The sequence below is a fragment of the Corythoichthys intestinalis genome, chromosome 14, assembly GCF_030265065.1.
Source record: "Corythoichthys intestinalis isolate RoL2023-P3 chromosome 14, ASM3026506v1, whole genome shotgun sequence".
NCBI lineage: Eukaryota > Metazoa > Chordata > Actinopteri > Syngnathiformes > Syngnathidae > Corythoichthys > Corythoichthys intestinalis.
Genome location: NC_080408.1, coordinates 41415610 through 41428635, shown reverse-complemented (window position 1 = coordinate 41428635; position 13026 = coordinate 41415610). Strand labels below are relative to the sequence as shown.

Genomic DNA, 13026 nt, shown 5'->3' with positions numbered 1-13026 from the left:
TGCAGTAAACATTTTGTTGGTTTGGCGTGGTCTTTCAGAGGACGAAGAGGTAAGCCATTTTGATATTTTTAACTTTTTTAGCATGACGTTGCGCCGTACTGCTTCTGTCTGACAATGAATGACCTGAAAAGAATTACAATGGTATCTGACTGCCACTGTTACCGTTTCTGTTGTAAAAATGAAAAAAACTTTAGTAAGGGGGAAGTGTAAATAAATTATATACTTTAATTAAGATTTGATAATAATGAAAAAATTAAAAGTGTTCGTTGGCTGTCACCGAGTAGCATTTGCAATCGCTACACAAAATATAAATTCCCCCCATGAACGGTCAGAGATGTAAGACAACCAGAGGATATAATATATAGGAAAGACGGGGCTGGTGGTAAAGGATAGCTTGTTTAAACAGGAGAATGTCATTGTCAGTCGCGTAAGAAAAAGGTGTCGGTAAAAAAGCTAAGGCTATGCTAAGGTCGGCTCGTTTTTTTTTTTTTTTTTTTTTAATCTTTTTCAGCCCTCAACACTCAAGCCATCTCTTTAACTGAACATTTTTATGTACTTCCACATCTTTGCAAGTGAATTTGGCACCAGGGACATCATTTTCGGAGAGAATTGGTAGGTTTAGCTTTGCAAATATCTCCTTCGTACACCATTTCCATTCATTTCCAATTGGGGACAAACGGGGGCGTGTCCTCCCTTAGCAACAGCAGCTAACGTCATGAATATTAATGAACGGAAGTGACGTGTTGCTTGCGGTACACCATTAGAAGATTCATTTTGGTTTTGAATTAAGGCGTGGCTGCACAGCTGAGTAGCTCCTTTTTTGTAGGACCCTCTTCAATAGGGTTTTTTTCTCCTAGGTGTGTGAATGTATTGTTAACCCCTCCAAAAAGAGGCAAATTCCAAGCAAGTTAGGCTCTCATGAGATGATGATAGCCTAACTGCTACTACCCTGAGCTGCGTGCCATCAGAGTTGCATGACGTCCGAGTCGCACCAAACTGCAAGGGGCCGTTCAGTCCTGCTTGCAGGCCTAGTTATATAGGTTTTGGAATTTTCCTCTAATTCAGACAATATTTTCTCACTAAAATTTAGGGACAAATTTGAAGGGGATAATCTAAACTTTGGTGTCCAATGGCCCTCCAATTAGTCATTCATTCCTTATCCATACTGTTTAACTTTCCAATCAAATGACACACACATTTGCAACTAGGGACAATTTAGTGTCCCACCGACCAATAATGCATGTGTTTGGAATGTGAGATGAAGCCGGAGTAAATAATAATTTAAAAAAAAAAAAAGAAAATTAAGTCATCACTTAACACTAGTTTCTATACTTACTACATACTACTAAAAAGTAGTGTAGTATAGTAGGGGTGTAATAACACATTGATCTTGATGGATACATTGATTGGTTAACGACTATCAAATTGATCGAAATGCCAAATATTGACCAGTATCGTCAAATATTTTTGAATGTCACGCTTAAAAATGCTTAAAAAAAAAAAAAAAAAAAAAAAAAAGTAAAATACATTAATTAAAATAAAGCCGTTATTTCTAGCCCGAACTAACTAAATGTACCAAATTATACATCAACTATGGAATTGTTTATCAACAAACCATTCACACATTCGGAAATGTAAAACTTAGATCTAACCCAGCATGTTTTCTGAATGCGCAAGTACTTGGAGAAAGCTCAAATAGGAATTAACCTCGAATTGTTGGCCATTCCACAAAACAATGTGACATACTAAAAACATGTTCTGCAACAAATGTGTAGCATGATGACAACATTTATTTGAATAAGCAAATATCTTCCATCCCCTTTACATTTAAGACATAAAATAAACAGAAATTAAACATCATGAAGAGGTAATCCACATATCCTCAAGATAATCCAGGATAATCCCACTTTTAGTCTCCCAATGTGTCACAGTCACCAAATGACATTTAAGACGGATACTAGTAAGGACACATGCAAAGGTTACATTTTCACACAAAACACAAGCTGCAGTACAATTAAATAAAGCACTTCCTTCAGGTGCAACATTTAAGGACCGATTGGAATCCAGAGTTGCAACTTTTACACGACCATCATCAAGCAGCACACACACACTCTAGCCCTTTGTTCTGAGGCATTTATCTTCAATATCTTCCAAGACCAAGACATTCATCCCAAAGTAATTTGATTTAGCGTTATGAGGCATATAAACACACACCTGAACCATGTAGCTATTCCCCTGCACAGATGACCACAACCACGGACCCTCTTAATATTAGTAATTGCATTGGGAGTAATGCAAACATAACATTTAGATGCAGATATTGCTGAAACGAGATTATTCCAGGGATGAACCAGAGCTCCAAAAGGCACCATGGGATTGGGATCGGGGATGATAATGAGAAAGGGGGCACAGGGGGCAGGTGGTGAATAAAGACGAGAGGGGGAGGGCATAATCCACTGCTGTGTGTCTTTCCTCCTGAAAGGACCTGTCTTCTCCACTCAAGGTTCAAATAGCTATGACAGAGTTGAGTTGTGGGGCAGAGAAATTTGCCATTTTAAAGAATTGCGCATACCATCGCATTTTCGTAGCCTGCTTGTAATTCAAAGTGAAAACAGCCATTGTGTACCGGGCTTGCTTGGATGAGTAAACTCTACAGAATAGATGAGGAGGGGTTCGATGCAGCAATAAACAGTAGTGTAATATACAGTACATGCTTCTAAAGGTTAAAATTACAAAAGGCGACAGCTTGTCTAGAATGTTAACAAAAACCAAATCGCAGGCAGATAATTCCTTCATACAGCTGGTTGAGTGCCCGGAATACATTGTGAGGGACACTGCCAGCAGCGTCAATGGAGTGCGAGAAAATTGACGCTGGAGTTTATGGCTTTGGTATTAGACTTACAGTATAGTAATTATCGCAAATATTAGAGTGCAAAGGAACAATGCAAAGAAGAGTATAAATTAGCACATTAAAATCTACTCCTGTATATGTGATCACATGATTGGCTATGTTAAATTTTGATGAATAGCACTAGTTTAAAACAGCCCAGAGAAATAAATAGCGTTTGGATAAACCAGTAGTTTCCAACCAAAGGGTGGCAGGAGAAAGGTCAATATAACTTGGTCTGAAAATGATTTACTATAAATATTGCTTCTATTTTCATCTATGTCAGCGACACACAATAGTGATAGGAAGAAAATAAAAAGTCTTAAATTATACCTGTGTTTCTATTATCCTTCACCTTCAGTATATAGTGTTATTTGTTTGGTGACATGTCAGGATCTATCAACAGCCCAGTCGCAAAACCATTGGGGGCACCGCTGGGTAAACTGGTATTTTCTATTGGCATAATACGATTGGCAAAAATAGCATTCCGTAAAAGACCACCTCCCAGTTTGTTTGTTTGATGAAAAATTTACATTTGCGGGACTTTTTCATAAGATATCGGATTTTATACAAAGAGTTTTGCTAGAAAGATGTTTCAGTTTTCCCATACAATAAATATAGTTTTTAAGCCATCGATGTGTGCTTTGGTTTGTGATAGGGTTGAAGGCTTTAAGTTTTGACTGAACAAGAGTAAGGACCACACTAGGTGGCAGTGTTTGACTGGATAAAAACTAGCAACGCTTCATGATGACCCCACCACCAGCTTATATGAAGCAAATTGCTTAAACAGAAAAGGTGTTTTATCTAATTTAAAAAAATCACGTAGTCAATATATTAATACAGTTAGTGCACCCACTAGTGTTTGAAGCGTTCTTAAAAAAAAAAAAAAAAAAAAACATCCCTCAAGTGAGAACGTCGTCGTGTGAAAAGTGCAAAGGTGCATTGCGGGTCAAAAACCTGGGGAGTGATACATGCACCCAAACATTACACTGTCAGTTTTCAAACCTTCAAGCCTTTGTTCCTTCATTTTGAAAAACCAAATGGTATTTATAAAAATGCCTTTTGACCAAATAAACCCCAATTGTGAGATGTTTAGTTTTTCCACCAATATGTCACTGCGGTAGGGGAACGATCACTTGGACGTAGTTGTTGGGGAAGTATCCCGTCTTGCCGTGGAGCCTTCCCTCCAACCAGTTTTCATCGATGTAACTGACCAGAGTGATGATGTCCCCTTCACGGAAACCTAGCTCTCCCTCGTTCTCTGGGTCAAAGTCGTAGAGAGCTTTACAGCTTGGCTCGGCAGCTGAAATGGGACAAAATGGAACAATGTGAGGCAGAGAAAGACTGACAGTCACCCCATCCTTTAATGTGATTCCTATTGACCCAGAAGAGATATTTTTTAAAAGGTGTGCATGAGCAGCATATTTCTACCAGTAGTTTTGCAGTCTGGAATAGAAACCATAGAATTAGTCGAATTTTTCTTTTATCCCAGACAATATTTATAGGTGGTTTAAATACCACCTAACCACACCAAAAACCATAGAAGTTATAACCGACAATGCTATAAGTGGAACTATCAAGTTCAGCACCTGCACCAAAATTGCATACAATACTGTGGCTGCCCAGTCGAAGCCCACTATCTTCAAAGGTCAAGTTCACTTTTTATTCGTCAAAAAATGTTACTCCGGAGATGTGAAGAGTCCACTGGCCAGCAACAACGTATTTGGAAAAGTCATTTTATTGTTACCTCCATCAAGGATATTTTCAGGCTTTTGTTTACAACAGAATTTATTTATCGATCCAAGTCTGAAAGACGTCACCAGATCAGGTTAAAATTTGTCATGCTAAATTTGGATCTGGACAACTAGATCCAGAACTGCGAATAAGTTTTAAAGAAAACATTTTTTTTTATGCCCTGGTGGAGGTTTTGCTGTAGCACTGGCAATTGTGATCCTCATTTAACAGCTTTTAGAAGAAGAAGGCGGAGGAAAGAAAGTACTTTTTAGTAAAGAGGGTACATAAAATCCCCCCCAAACTGAAGATGTTTTTTCTGGAAAAAACCACAACACAACACAACACAAAACACACACAACACACACACACCACACAAAACACAACACAACAAAACAAAACAAGGAGTGTGGCCCATTAAAGCGGAAGTTTAGGGATTTTTGACATTAGGCTTAATCTTCAACAAATTCCGTTTCGTTTGCAAGTTATTTGTTAGTTGCCGGGCTCCGGAGTGGCTAAGCTGGCGCGAGTCAAGGGCATCATTATAGCATTCCACTAAAAAAACTATACAGATCTACGAACAGATCAAAGTCAAATAAATGTAAAACGTAGATCATTGTTTCAAAACACCCGTGCGGCCAAAACAATGTCACACCAAACTGCCGTAATTCATTTCATTCTGTAGGACTATTTTTTTTAGATGCGTAATACGACCCTAATAAAGAGGAGTGCTTCCGTCACTCGTTCTCACGCTGCATTTGAGGAAGGTGGGAAGTCTGATTTATCCTGCTCGGAGGGTACCAGTTGCGACCTTAAAGCATTCCAAGCGAATGTAAACAGCAAAGATGGCTGATCATCACTAGCCGTTTTTTATTTTGGCCTTCAAAAGACATTTTGACCTCCAGCAAACCTGACTTCTCATGAGCGATCAAATAGTGGAGGCGTACTAATAATATTTTTCCAGATCGGAGGTTGGAAACTGACTTCCCACCTTTGTCGAATACAGCATCAGTCTGCTGGGTTAACCGATGGCCGGCCACATAGAGAAATGTGCATTTAGAGGCTGTGGAAACAGGCAATGGAAAGTTTCCCAAAATTCCCTATGAAGAACAAGGAAAAATATAAACTGGTTACTTGCCGCTGGCTAGGACATAAAAAACTCAGCGGTGGAAAAAACCCAGATGCGGTACCACTCCGCCCTGCTCCTCTACAGAGCTTCTGGATTACAATTGTTGCTGTTCATACTGCAATTAATGACATGCAATGGTAGGATTTAATAACTTTATCCTGAAAAAATAGCCAACACTATTGATTGCATGGGTCATCGATGATTTTCATGTGTGCACATGTAGTTTTTTATTGGCATGCTATAATGGTGCCATTGACTCGCACTAGTTTAGCCACTCCGGAGCACTGAAACTAACAAATAACAGAATTTGTTGAAATCAACTCCACCAACTAACTAAACCCCGCTAACTCGGAGATTAAGCCTTATGTCAAAAATCCTGAACTTCCGCTTTAGGGAGTCCGTCTTTGCAGCCTTAAAGGACCCAGCGCAAAAACCTTAGTTTTCTCGCAAATGTGCAACAGAGGGAGCACAATTCTCAACTTTTGGCTCACTCACAGGCTCTGTTCTTGAAGGAAGTTCTTGGCAGGGATGGACCTATGTATTGTTTATGATTGCAGAGGGAAAGAAATGATATAAAACACAGGCCTTCCTAGGAGTAAACCTAATTGCAATAGTTTTTACCCCTTCAAGATGCTGTGAAAACATTTAAACTTACTCAAAAGCACATGACATCATTGTAAGTCTATAAATGGTTGAGACGTGTCAATTTTACAATAATATAGGACCAGTCAGTTCATTAATAAATTACTGGTTTAATTTTTATTTTTTTAATATAAATTAACAGTTTCAGAGAGCTACATGTGGCTCTTTATAAACTTCTGCTGAGAATTTTAATTAGTTGGTCACAGAGGTGGGTAGTAATGCGTTACATGTACTCAGTTACATTTGAGTAACTGAGAAAAATGTACTTCTAAGATTAGTTTTACTAAGCCATATTTTTACTTGAGTAGATTTGTAAAGAAAAAAACACTAATCTTACTCTGCAACTTTGGGCTACACAAGAGTTGTTACTTTTTTCCTCTTTATTCTTCATATTAGAGTTTTTTTTTTTGCCAGCTATGCCAAGAGTAGCTCTACCAATTTCACAAATGAGACGTCGCAATGATAATCACGACTCCATTATACCAATCAGACGCAAGCTTGCCGTTCTCTGATCACTCCAGCCTGTTCAATCACGTGGTGTCTCTAAAGCACCATAAAAAATTAAGTGTTTTACATAAAGCACTGCCCTCAACGTGACTCGAAAGCGTGGATTTTAACCTCTCTCCCAGTCTTTATTTGGCACCGACTGACCAAGGAAAACCAGAGATCAGATCCTTTTAATTTCATAATAATAACTATGAAGGAACCATTCACCATTCAAACTAAAAACTATGTTCTCTACTACAGGGCACACATGCGCGTTGGACGCTTCATATCTGTCATTTTGCTCTCTCGCCGGAATTATTTATTATTTATTTTTAACTTATTTCTTTGGCTTAATGTGGTTATGCAATTGGTTACTGTGCAATATAGTTGTAACAACACTTCCTTTAGATAACTTTGTGCTGAGAAAAGAAAAATGTAAGCTGTTACTCACAATGTTAATTATTACTTGAGTATTCTTTTCACCAAATACTTTTTTACTTGTACTTGAGTACATTTTTTGGATGCCTACTTTTACTTGAGTAATATTTTGAAGTAACGTTACTCTTACTTGACCACAATTTTTGGCTACTCTACCCTCTTCTGGTTGGTCACCAAATAAATAATTTACCTGGGGAATAAGCTGGAGGGCTTGTTGCAGGTGATGTGTAACCACCGTTGGATTGCTCAGTCCTTCCATAGTCAAAACTCTGCCTAGGTTTGAGTCTGTACTCTCGCCTTGGTTGGGACTGACATTCTTGTACTCTGCGTGAAATGCAAACAATAATGATAGTGTGAACATTTGTTATCTATAATGTAAATCCATCGCAGTTTTTCCACACTTGAAAAATCAACGGTTTTATAACTTAAAAAAAAAAAAAAACTAAAAAAAACTTTCATGAATAACATTAATCACTGTAAATGTTGATCAGGAAAAATTAATTACATTTTGACAACTTCATATATCCAATTTATTCGTGTCATATTAACGGCCACAAAAAGTCACCATGTTGAGCTGACCTTCTTTCCAGATCACCAGAAAGTTCCTCCAAAATCTCTGTGGCGTTTCTATGGTACTGCAACACTGATTCCACAAAAGCTGCCAGCTGGCTCACCTGCTCCACCTATAGTAGATCAATTACAACGATATTAGAAAGTAGATCTGTTTTCATTCAATATATCAAAATCCAACCACCTTAAATATGAATTTAAGGGAGGGGGGGGGGTCAGGTTAGACAAGTGCTGCTAGTTCAAAGTCTGAAACTGAACAAAAACAAAGCGCAGAACGTGTTTGTTGAATTAGTCAAGTCAACCAAGTCAACTCACATCAGTCTCCAGCAAGTTGCACATGGAACTTTCAGCATTTTCTTTGGACTCATGAAATTTCTCCAGGGCCTGTCTGATTTCCTCCTCTGGAATTTTACCCTGACGTTTCTTTTTATAATCGTAGTCCAAGCGGCGGCCCTCCATTTTCTTCAGATGGTGCTGATGGCGTAAAAGGGTTACCAAGTCAGGAATTTAATTTTTAACTTTCATTGGTGGTGACAGATAATGGCACTAGGAAGGTACTGAGATACCTTGCTGTCAAAAATGAATCAAGACCACCCATTTTTACCATTGGTACTAAAAAATTGACATAGTGTGCTTATTTGGGCTATATTCCCCAAACTTTTTCATGCACCTGTATATCTTTGATGTCCTTCTCAACAATTACTTGCAGTGGGTCAAGAAAATTCTGCTTAACGTCCATGTCCAGACTGTCCTTGGTTTGCGACAATTTTTTCATTGATTCTCCAACAGCCACAAGAGCGCCACCTGCAGAAAACATGAACAACACGTTCAAAATCCCAACTGACCAGGTACTAAAAGTAGTACCTTGGTTCTGCTGGTTCTGCAATTAGAAAAATGTCAGTAGTCATGCTGGTGCTACGTGGAGGAAAGGTGTCAATAAAAACTTGTGGACAATTTCAGATACATACAAATGAGTTCTTTTTTTAAAACTTTGTTTTTAAAACCAAGATAACCAAAATGATCTTGCATACTCAATAAAAGGACAAAACGAGACATTAAACACTGCAAAAATACACCTCCTTAAAACTACTTAAATTCCCTTGTTTTCAGTGTAAATTCACTAGAAATAAGTTAAATTATCTGCCAGTGCTTCAAATAAACATTACTCAGACTTCTTGAAATAAGAAAAATAGCAAGCTGAAAATAAGTTTAATATACTTATTTTAAGCAATAAATTGGTATATTTAATCCTGAAAAAGCTTGTTTGTCAGAAATGTTCTTAATTCAAGCGTAGATGTTGTTCAAAACATTATTTGAAAGCAATTTTTTTTCTTGATTTAGGTGAAAAATGACCAACTTTTAGATGTATGGGCTAAATAAGAATAGTAATATTTACTTTAAGTGGAATCATCTGATGCACTGATCTGTTAAGTCCTAGTCCTACTCACTCAAAACAAGATGGAGACAACTATTTGACTAGATTCAAGAAAAATAATCTGATTAAGACGTTAGAAATTTACAGTGAAAGTACTGATACTTGAGTCAAATAAACACTACGACAAAAGTAAAAACACTGAAGCTGCTGAATGTAAAGTAAAAAAGTTTTAAAGTAATTGATATTTTCCAGCCCAATAATTTATACTATTCAAATTCCAGAATTCATGACTTTTACCCCTTGTCATTGCCCATCTAAATAGATTTTAAAAGTAATGAGCTCATTACTTGTAAGGAGTAGAAAATTCAGATATCAGTACTGTATTAGTGAAAATTAGGGCTGTCAAAATTATCGTGTTAACGGGCGGTAATTAATTTTTTCAATTAATCACGTTAAAATATTTGACGTATTTAACGCACATGCCCCGCTCAAACAGATTAAAATGACAGCACAGTGTCATATCCATTTGTTACTTGTGTTTTTGGGTGTTTTGTCGCCCTCTGCTGGCGCTTGGGTGCGACTGATTTTGTGGGTTTCAGCACCCATGAGCATTGTGTAATTATTGACATCAACAATGGCGAGCTACTAGTTTATTTTTTGTTTGAAATTTTTACAAATTTTATTCAAATGAAAACATTAAGAGGGGTTTTGTTATAAATTTTCAAGTCTTTCTATCCATGGATCGCTTTAACAGAATGTTGATGCCGTCTTGATTTATTGTTATAATAAACAAATACAGTACTTATGTACAGTATGTTGAATGTATATATCCGTCTTGTATCTTATCTTTCCATTCCAACAATAATTTACAGAAAAATAAGGCATATTTTATTGATGGTTTGAATTGTGATTGATGAATTCTTAAGCTGTGATTAACTCGATTAAAAATTTTAATCGTTTAACAGCCCTAGTTAAAATACTAAATACATACTTTTTACTCAAGTTCATTGGTAAAAAGTATGAACCTGAAGCTAAAGTAAAGTCTTGACCAACACATAAGTACCACTTTAAAATACAAAAACTTGAAAAAAAATCTAAGTTGGGAAAGTATGTATTTGTACTCGTTGCTTGAAACCTCTGTATTCCAAATAAAATGCCTATTTCTTTACCAAAGTTGTTTTGACTGCCCATTTCCATTCCGTATTTCATCATGCAGTCTGCTAGGAGGCCCTCGGCCTGCGGGTACCCAAGATTGTTTGTCTGTCCACGGATTTTGGACATCGTATTGAGCATGGAGAGCTTCGTTCTGTGGGCCGGGTTAGGCTGGAGGTAGTCCGTTGTTCTGTTGACGACTTCAACTACTGCTTTGCTGGTAATATCTGCTCTCTGGAGGCACAGGTTAGGGAGGAATAGCAACATAAACATGAATAAGTGCAACACTCTAAATCTTTTGTTTCTATTCAAATGCATTTAATACCTTTTCAAGGTCCTTGAAGTCTTGATCTAGCTTGGTTCCCTCTGCAGCTCCGACCTTCTCACTGACCAACTGAGAACATCAAGGAACAAATTTGTAAGCAAACTCTGGAAACAAAGGCTAGGTGTTAACATATTTAAGTGATTTCTTAATTAAACAGGTAATCAGGCTTGGGTGTAATCAGTGAAATGAACTTAGCGGTCAGAAAATTGTGATTAGCCATTCAAAAAGGGGGCAATTGCATTTTTACGCAGCGGCAGGTAGGTTTGAATATAATTTTTTTCCCACCAATAAAATCACCGGTTAATGCGGACTTGGGTTTTCACCTCGAGGAGAAATATGGTCAAAAGAACTAATTGCGTAACTATACAAGAATTCTGGTCTCTTTTTTGTGGGTTTAGCTATTGCAAAGCTTAAGTAATCTGAACTATCAATTGGCTTTGGCTTCTTTCCACTTCTGAGCTGTCAAGCCTCTGACACCTAAACCCATTGGAGTGTGAAACTGGTATGGCCAGGTTATTGAAATTACTAAGATTCCAGCTATAATCATGGCACGCCCACCAACTTTAGCTGCTACCCAATAACTTTGATGGGCCTCAGTGGTGACTTGCAAAACAATCACCTTCAAGGAGACTGGTTATGCCAGTTATGTTGTGTTTTTGTTGAGCTTCAAATTTCTTTTGGGGCAACAGAAGTCCAGCTCATTAGGAACCAAAATTCTATCATCTGACTTAGAAAAGCCGTTTTATTTGTTTAGATATCTTCGGCCTTCTAAGTGATGTATTTTACATCGTTTTGAGTGATATCACAACTTCCAATTCATATGAAAATTTTAGAGTCGCGTGATCATTCACATTAACTGGTTCTTGAATGCACGTATCTTAATATCAATTATCACTAGCCCAATTTGGAGACATGCCAACCAGATGGTCACGTATTCTGCTAAATCTCTTTAGGATACACGTGCTTTCAGATTAGTTCGAATCGGGGATTTTTCCACCACAATTTAAAAGATTATTTTTTTCCTTACTGTCACAATCGTAAATATGTTTCTGTGGTATTTTTGCTATTTATTATTAATTTCTGTGTAGACTACCGGTGAACCAGGTATATGTTGAATCGAGGTAACTATGTTAACTAAACACGCAGAATTTTATTTATTCAGAAACGTTAAAAAATAATACGGCAATTATGTAATCAGGTTTACTATGACTGCCTCTTGGACTACATGGGGATATAGAATTTTTACAAACAACAAAGTTACCTAAAAGTAAAACCACATAAAAACAAGCCTGTCGCTCTCGTTCACCTAAATTTCACACTTAGGTTACACTAATTCAATATCTCGTCTGCGACATTTAACACGTAAACATGTTTTTATCATACGTTTGCCTAATATTAATGACCTAATTTCACCAGCTAGCTTGTGGCTAACGAGCACCAATAAACAGCGCTAGCAAGCGACTAATAAAGTTAGAAAAATCAACGCTCACTTACCTGACAGCCTTTGATTAATTGCTTCCTAAACCCAGCGACGGACATCGTGAAAGTCGCTGTTGTCCAGTGGAGCTCGAACGGAAATGATAAAAGCCGAGGTATATCGCGAACGTTCTAAGAGAGTACCACGTCTGCACTCTCTGTAGAGTTGGACGGCAGATGTGAAACTTGAAGAACTTCCTCCAGCGCCTTGGCTTGGCTACCGCAGCTTCCTGGCACCAGTTGTAGTGGGAGGCTCCTGTACTGTTAAAGTGGGTCAATAGCTGACTTGCTCACAGGTTCGTCTTTCGGACAGCTAAAATGACTTTTTAGTGGCACCGAGGGGCATTTCTTTCACATCAGTGTTGTTTTTGACAGCCCCTTTTAATTTTCGTCTTAGTCGTAGTCTTTTGGACTACAACCCCTAGCAAAAAGTATGGAATCACCAGTCTCGGACGAGCACCGACTCAGACATTTTATAATGTAGAACAAACTCAGATAAAAATCTGATGGTAAATCTCACTGGAACAGCACCAAACAAAAGTTCCAGCATCATCACCTTGTCAAGAGTCAAGAATCTTCATTGGACAAGGTGTCAAGCGTCAAGAATCTGTATTGGACAAGGTGATGATGCTGGAACTTTTGTTTGGTGCTGTTCCAGTGAGATTTACAAAGATGACTGCCTGAAGAAAACATCAAAATTCCCCTCTGCCATTGATGATATGGGGCTACATGTCAGGCAAGGGCACTGGGGAGATGGCTGTGGTTAAATCTTGAATAAATGCACAACTTTACATTGAAATTTTAGACAGCTTTCT

At 37.8% G+C, this 13026-nt stretch overlaps 1 protein-coding gene across 2 annotated transcripts; it reads right to left on the bottom strand.

Moving 5' to 3' along the window:
* Positions 1 to 1772: 1772 nt before the first annotated feature.
* Positions 1773 to 12456, bottom strand: LOC130930459 (endophilin-A2-like). 2 transcript variants are annotated; one of them, XM_057858428.1, is made up of 9 exons: positions 12230 to 12456; positions 10736 to 10804; positions 10428 to 10644; positions 8554 to 8687; positions 8199 to 8357; positions 7893 to 7996; positions 7504 to 7637; positions 6243 to 6281; positions 1773 to 4190 (listed from the first exon to the last, which is right to left on the bottom strand). In XM_057858428.1, the coding sequence occupies exons 1-9, from the start codon at positions 12272 to 12274 to the stop codon at positions 4000 to 4002; spliced, it is 1092 nt and encodes a 363-aa protein (XP_057714411.1). In that variant the 5' UTR covers positions 12275 to 12456; the 3' UTR covers positions 1773 to 3999. The 2 variants fall into 2 exon arrangements, with proteins under 2 accessions (XP_057714411.1, XP_057714412.1); XM_057858429.1 differs by lacking the exon at positions 6243 to 6281 and having other exon boundaries at positions 12230 to 12453.
* Positions 12457 to 13026: the final 570 nt, after the last annotated feature.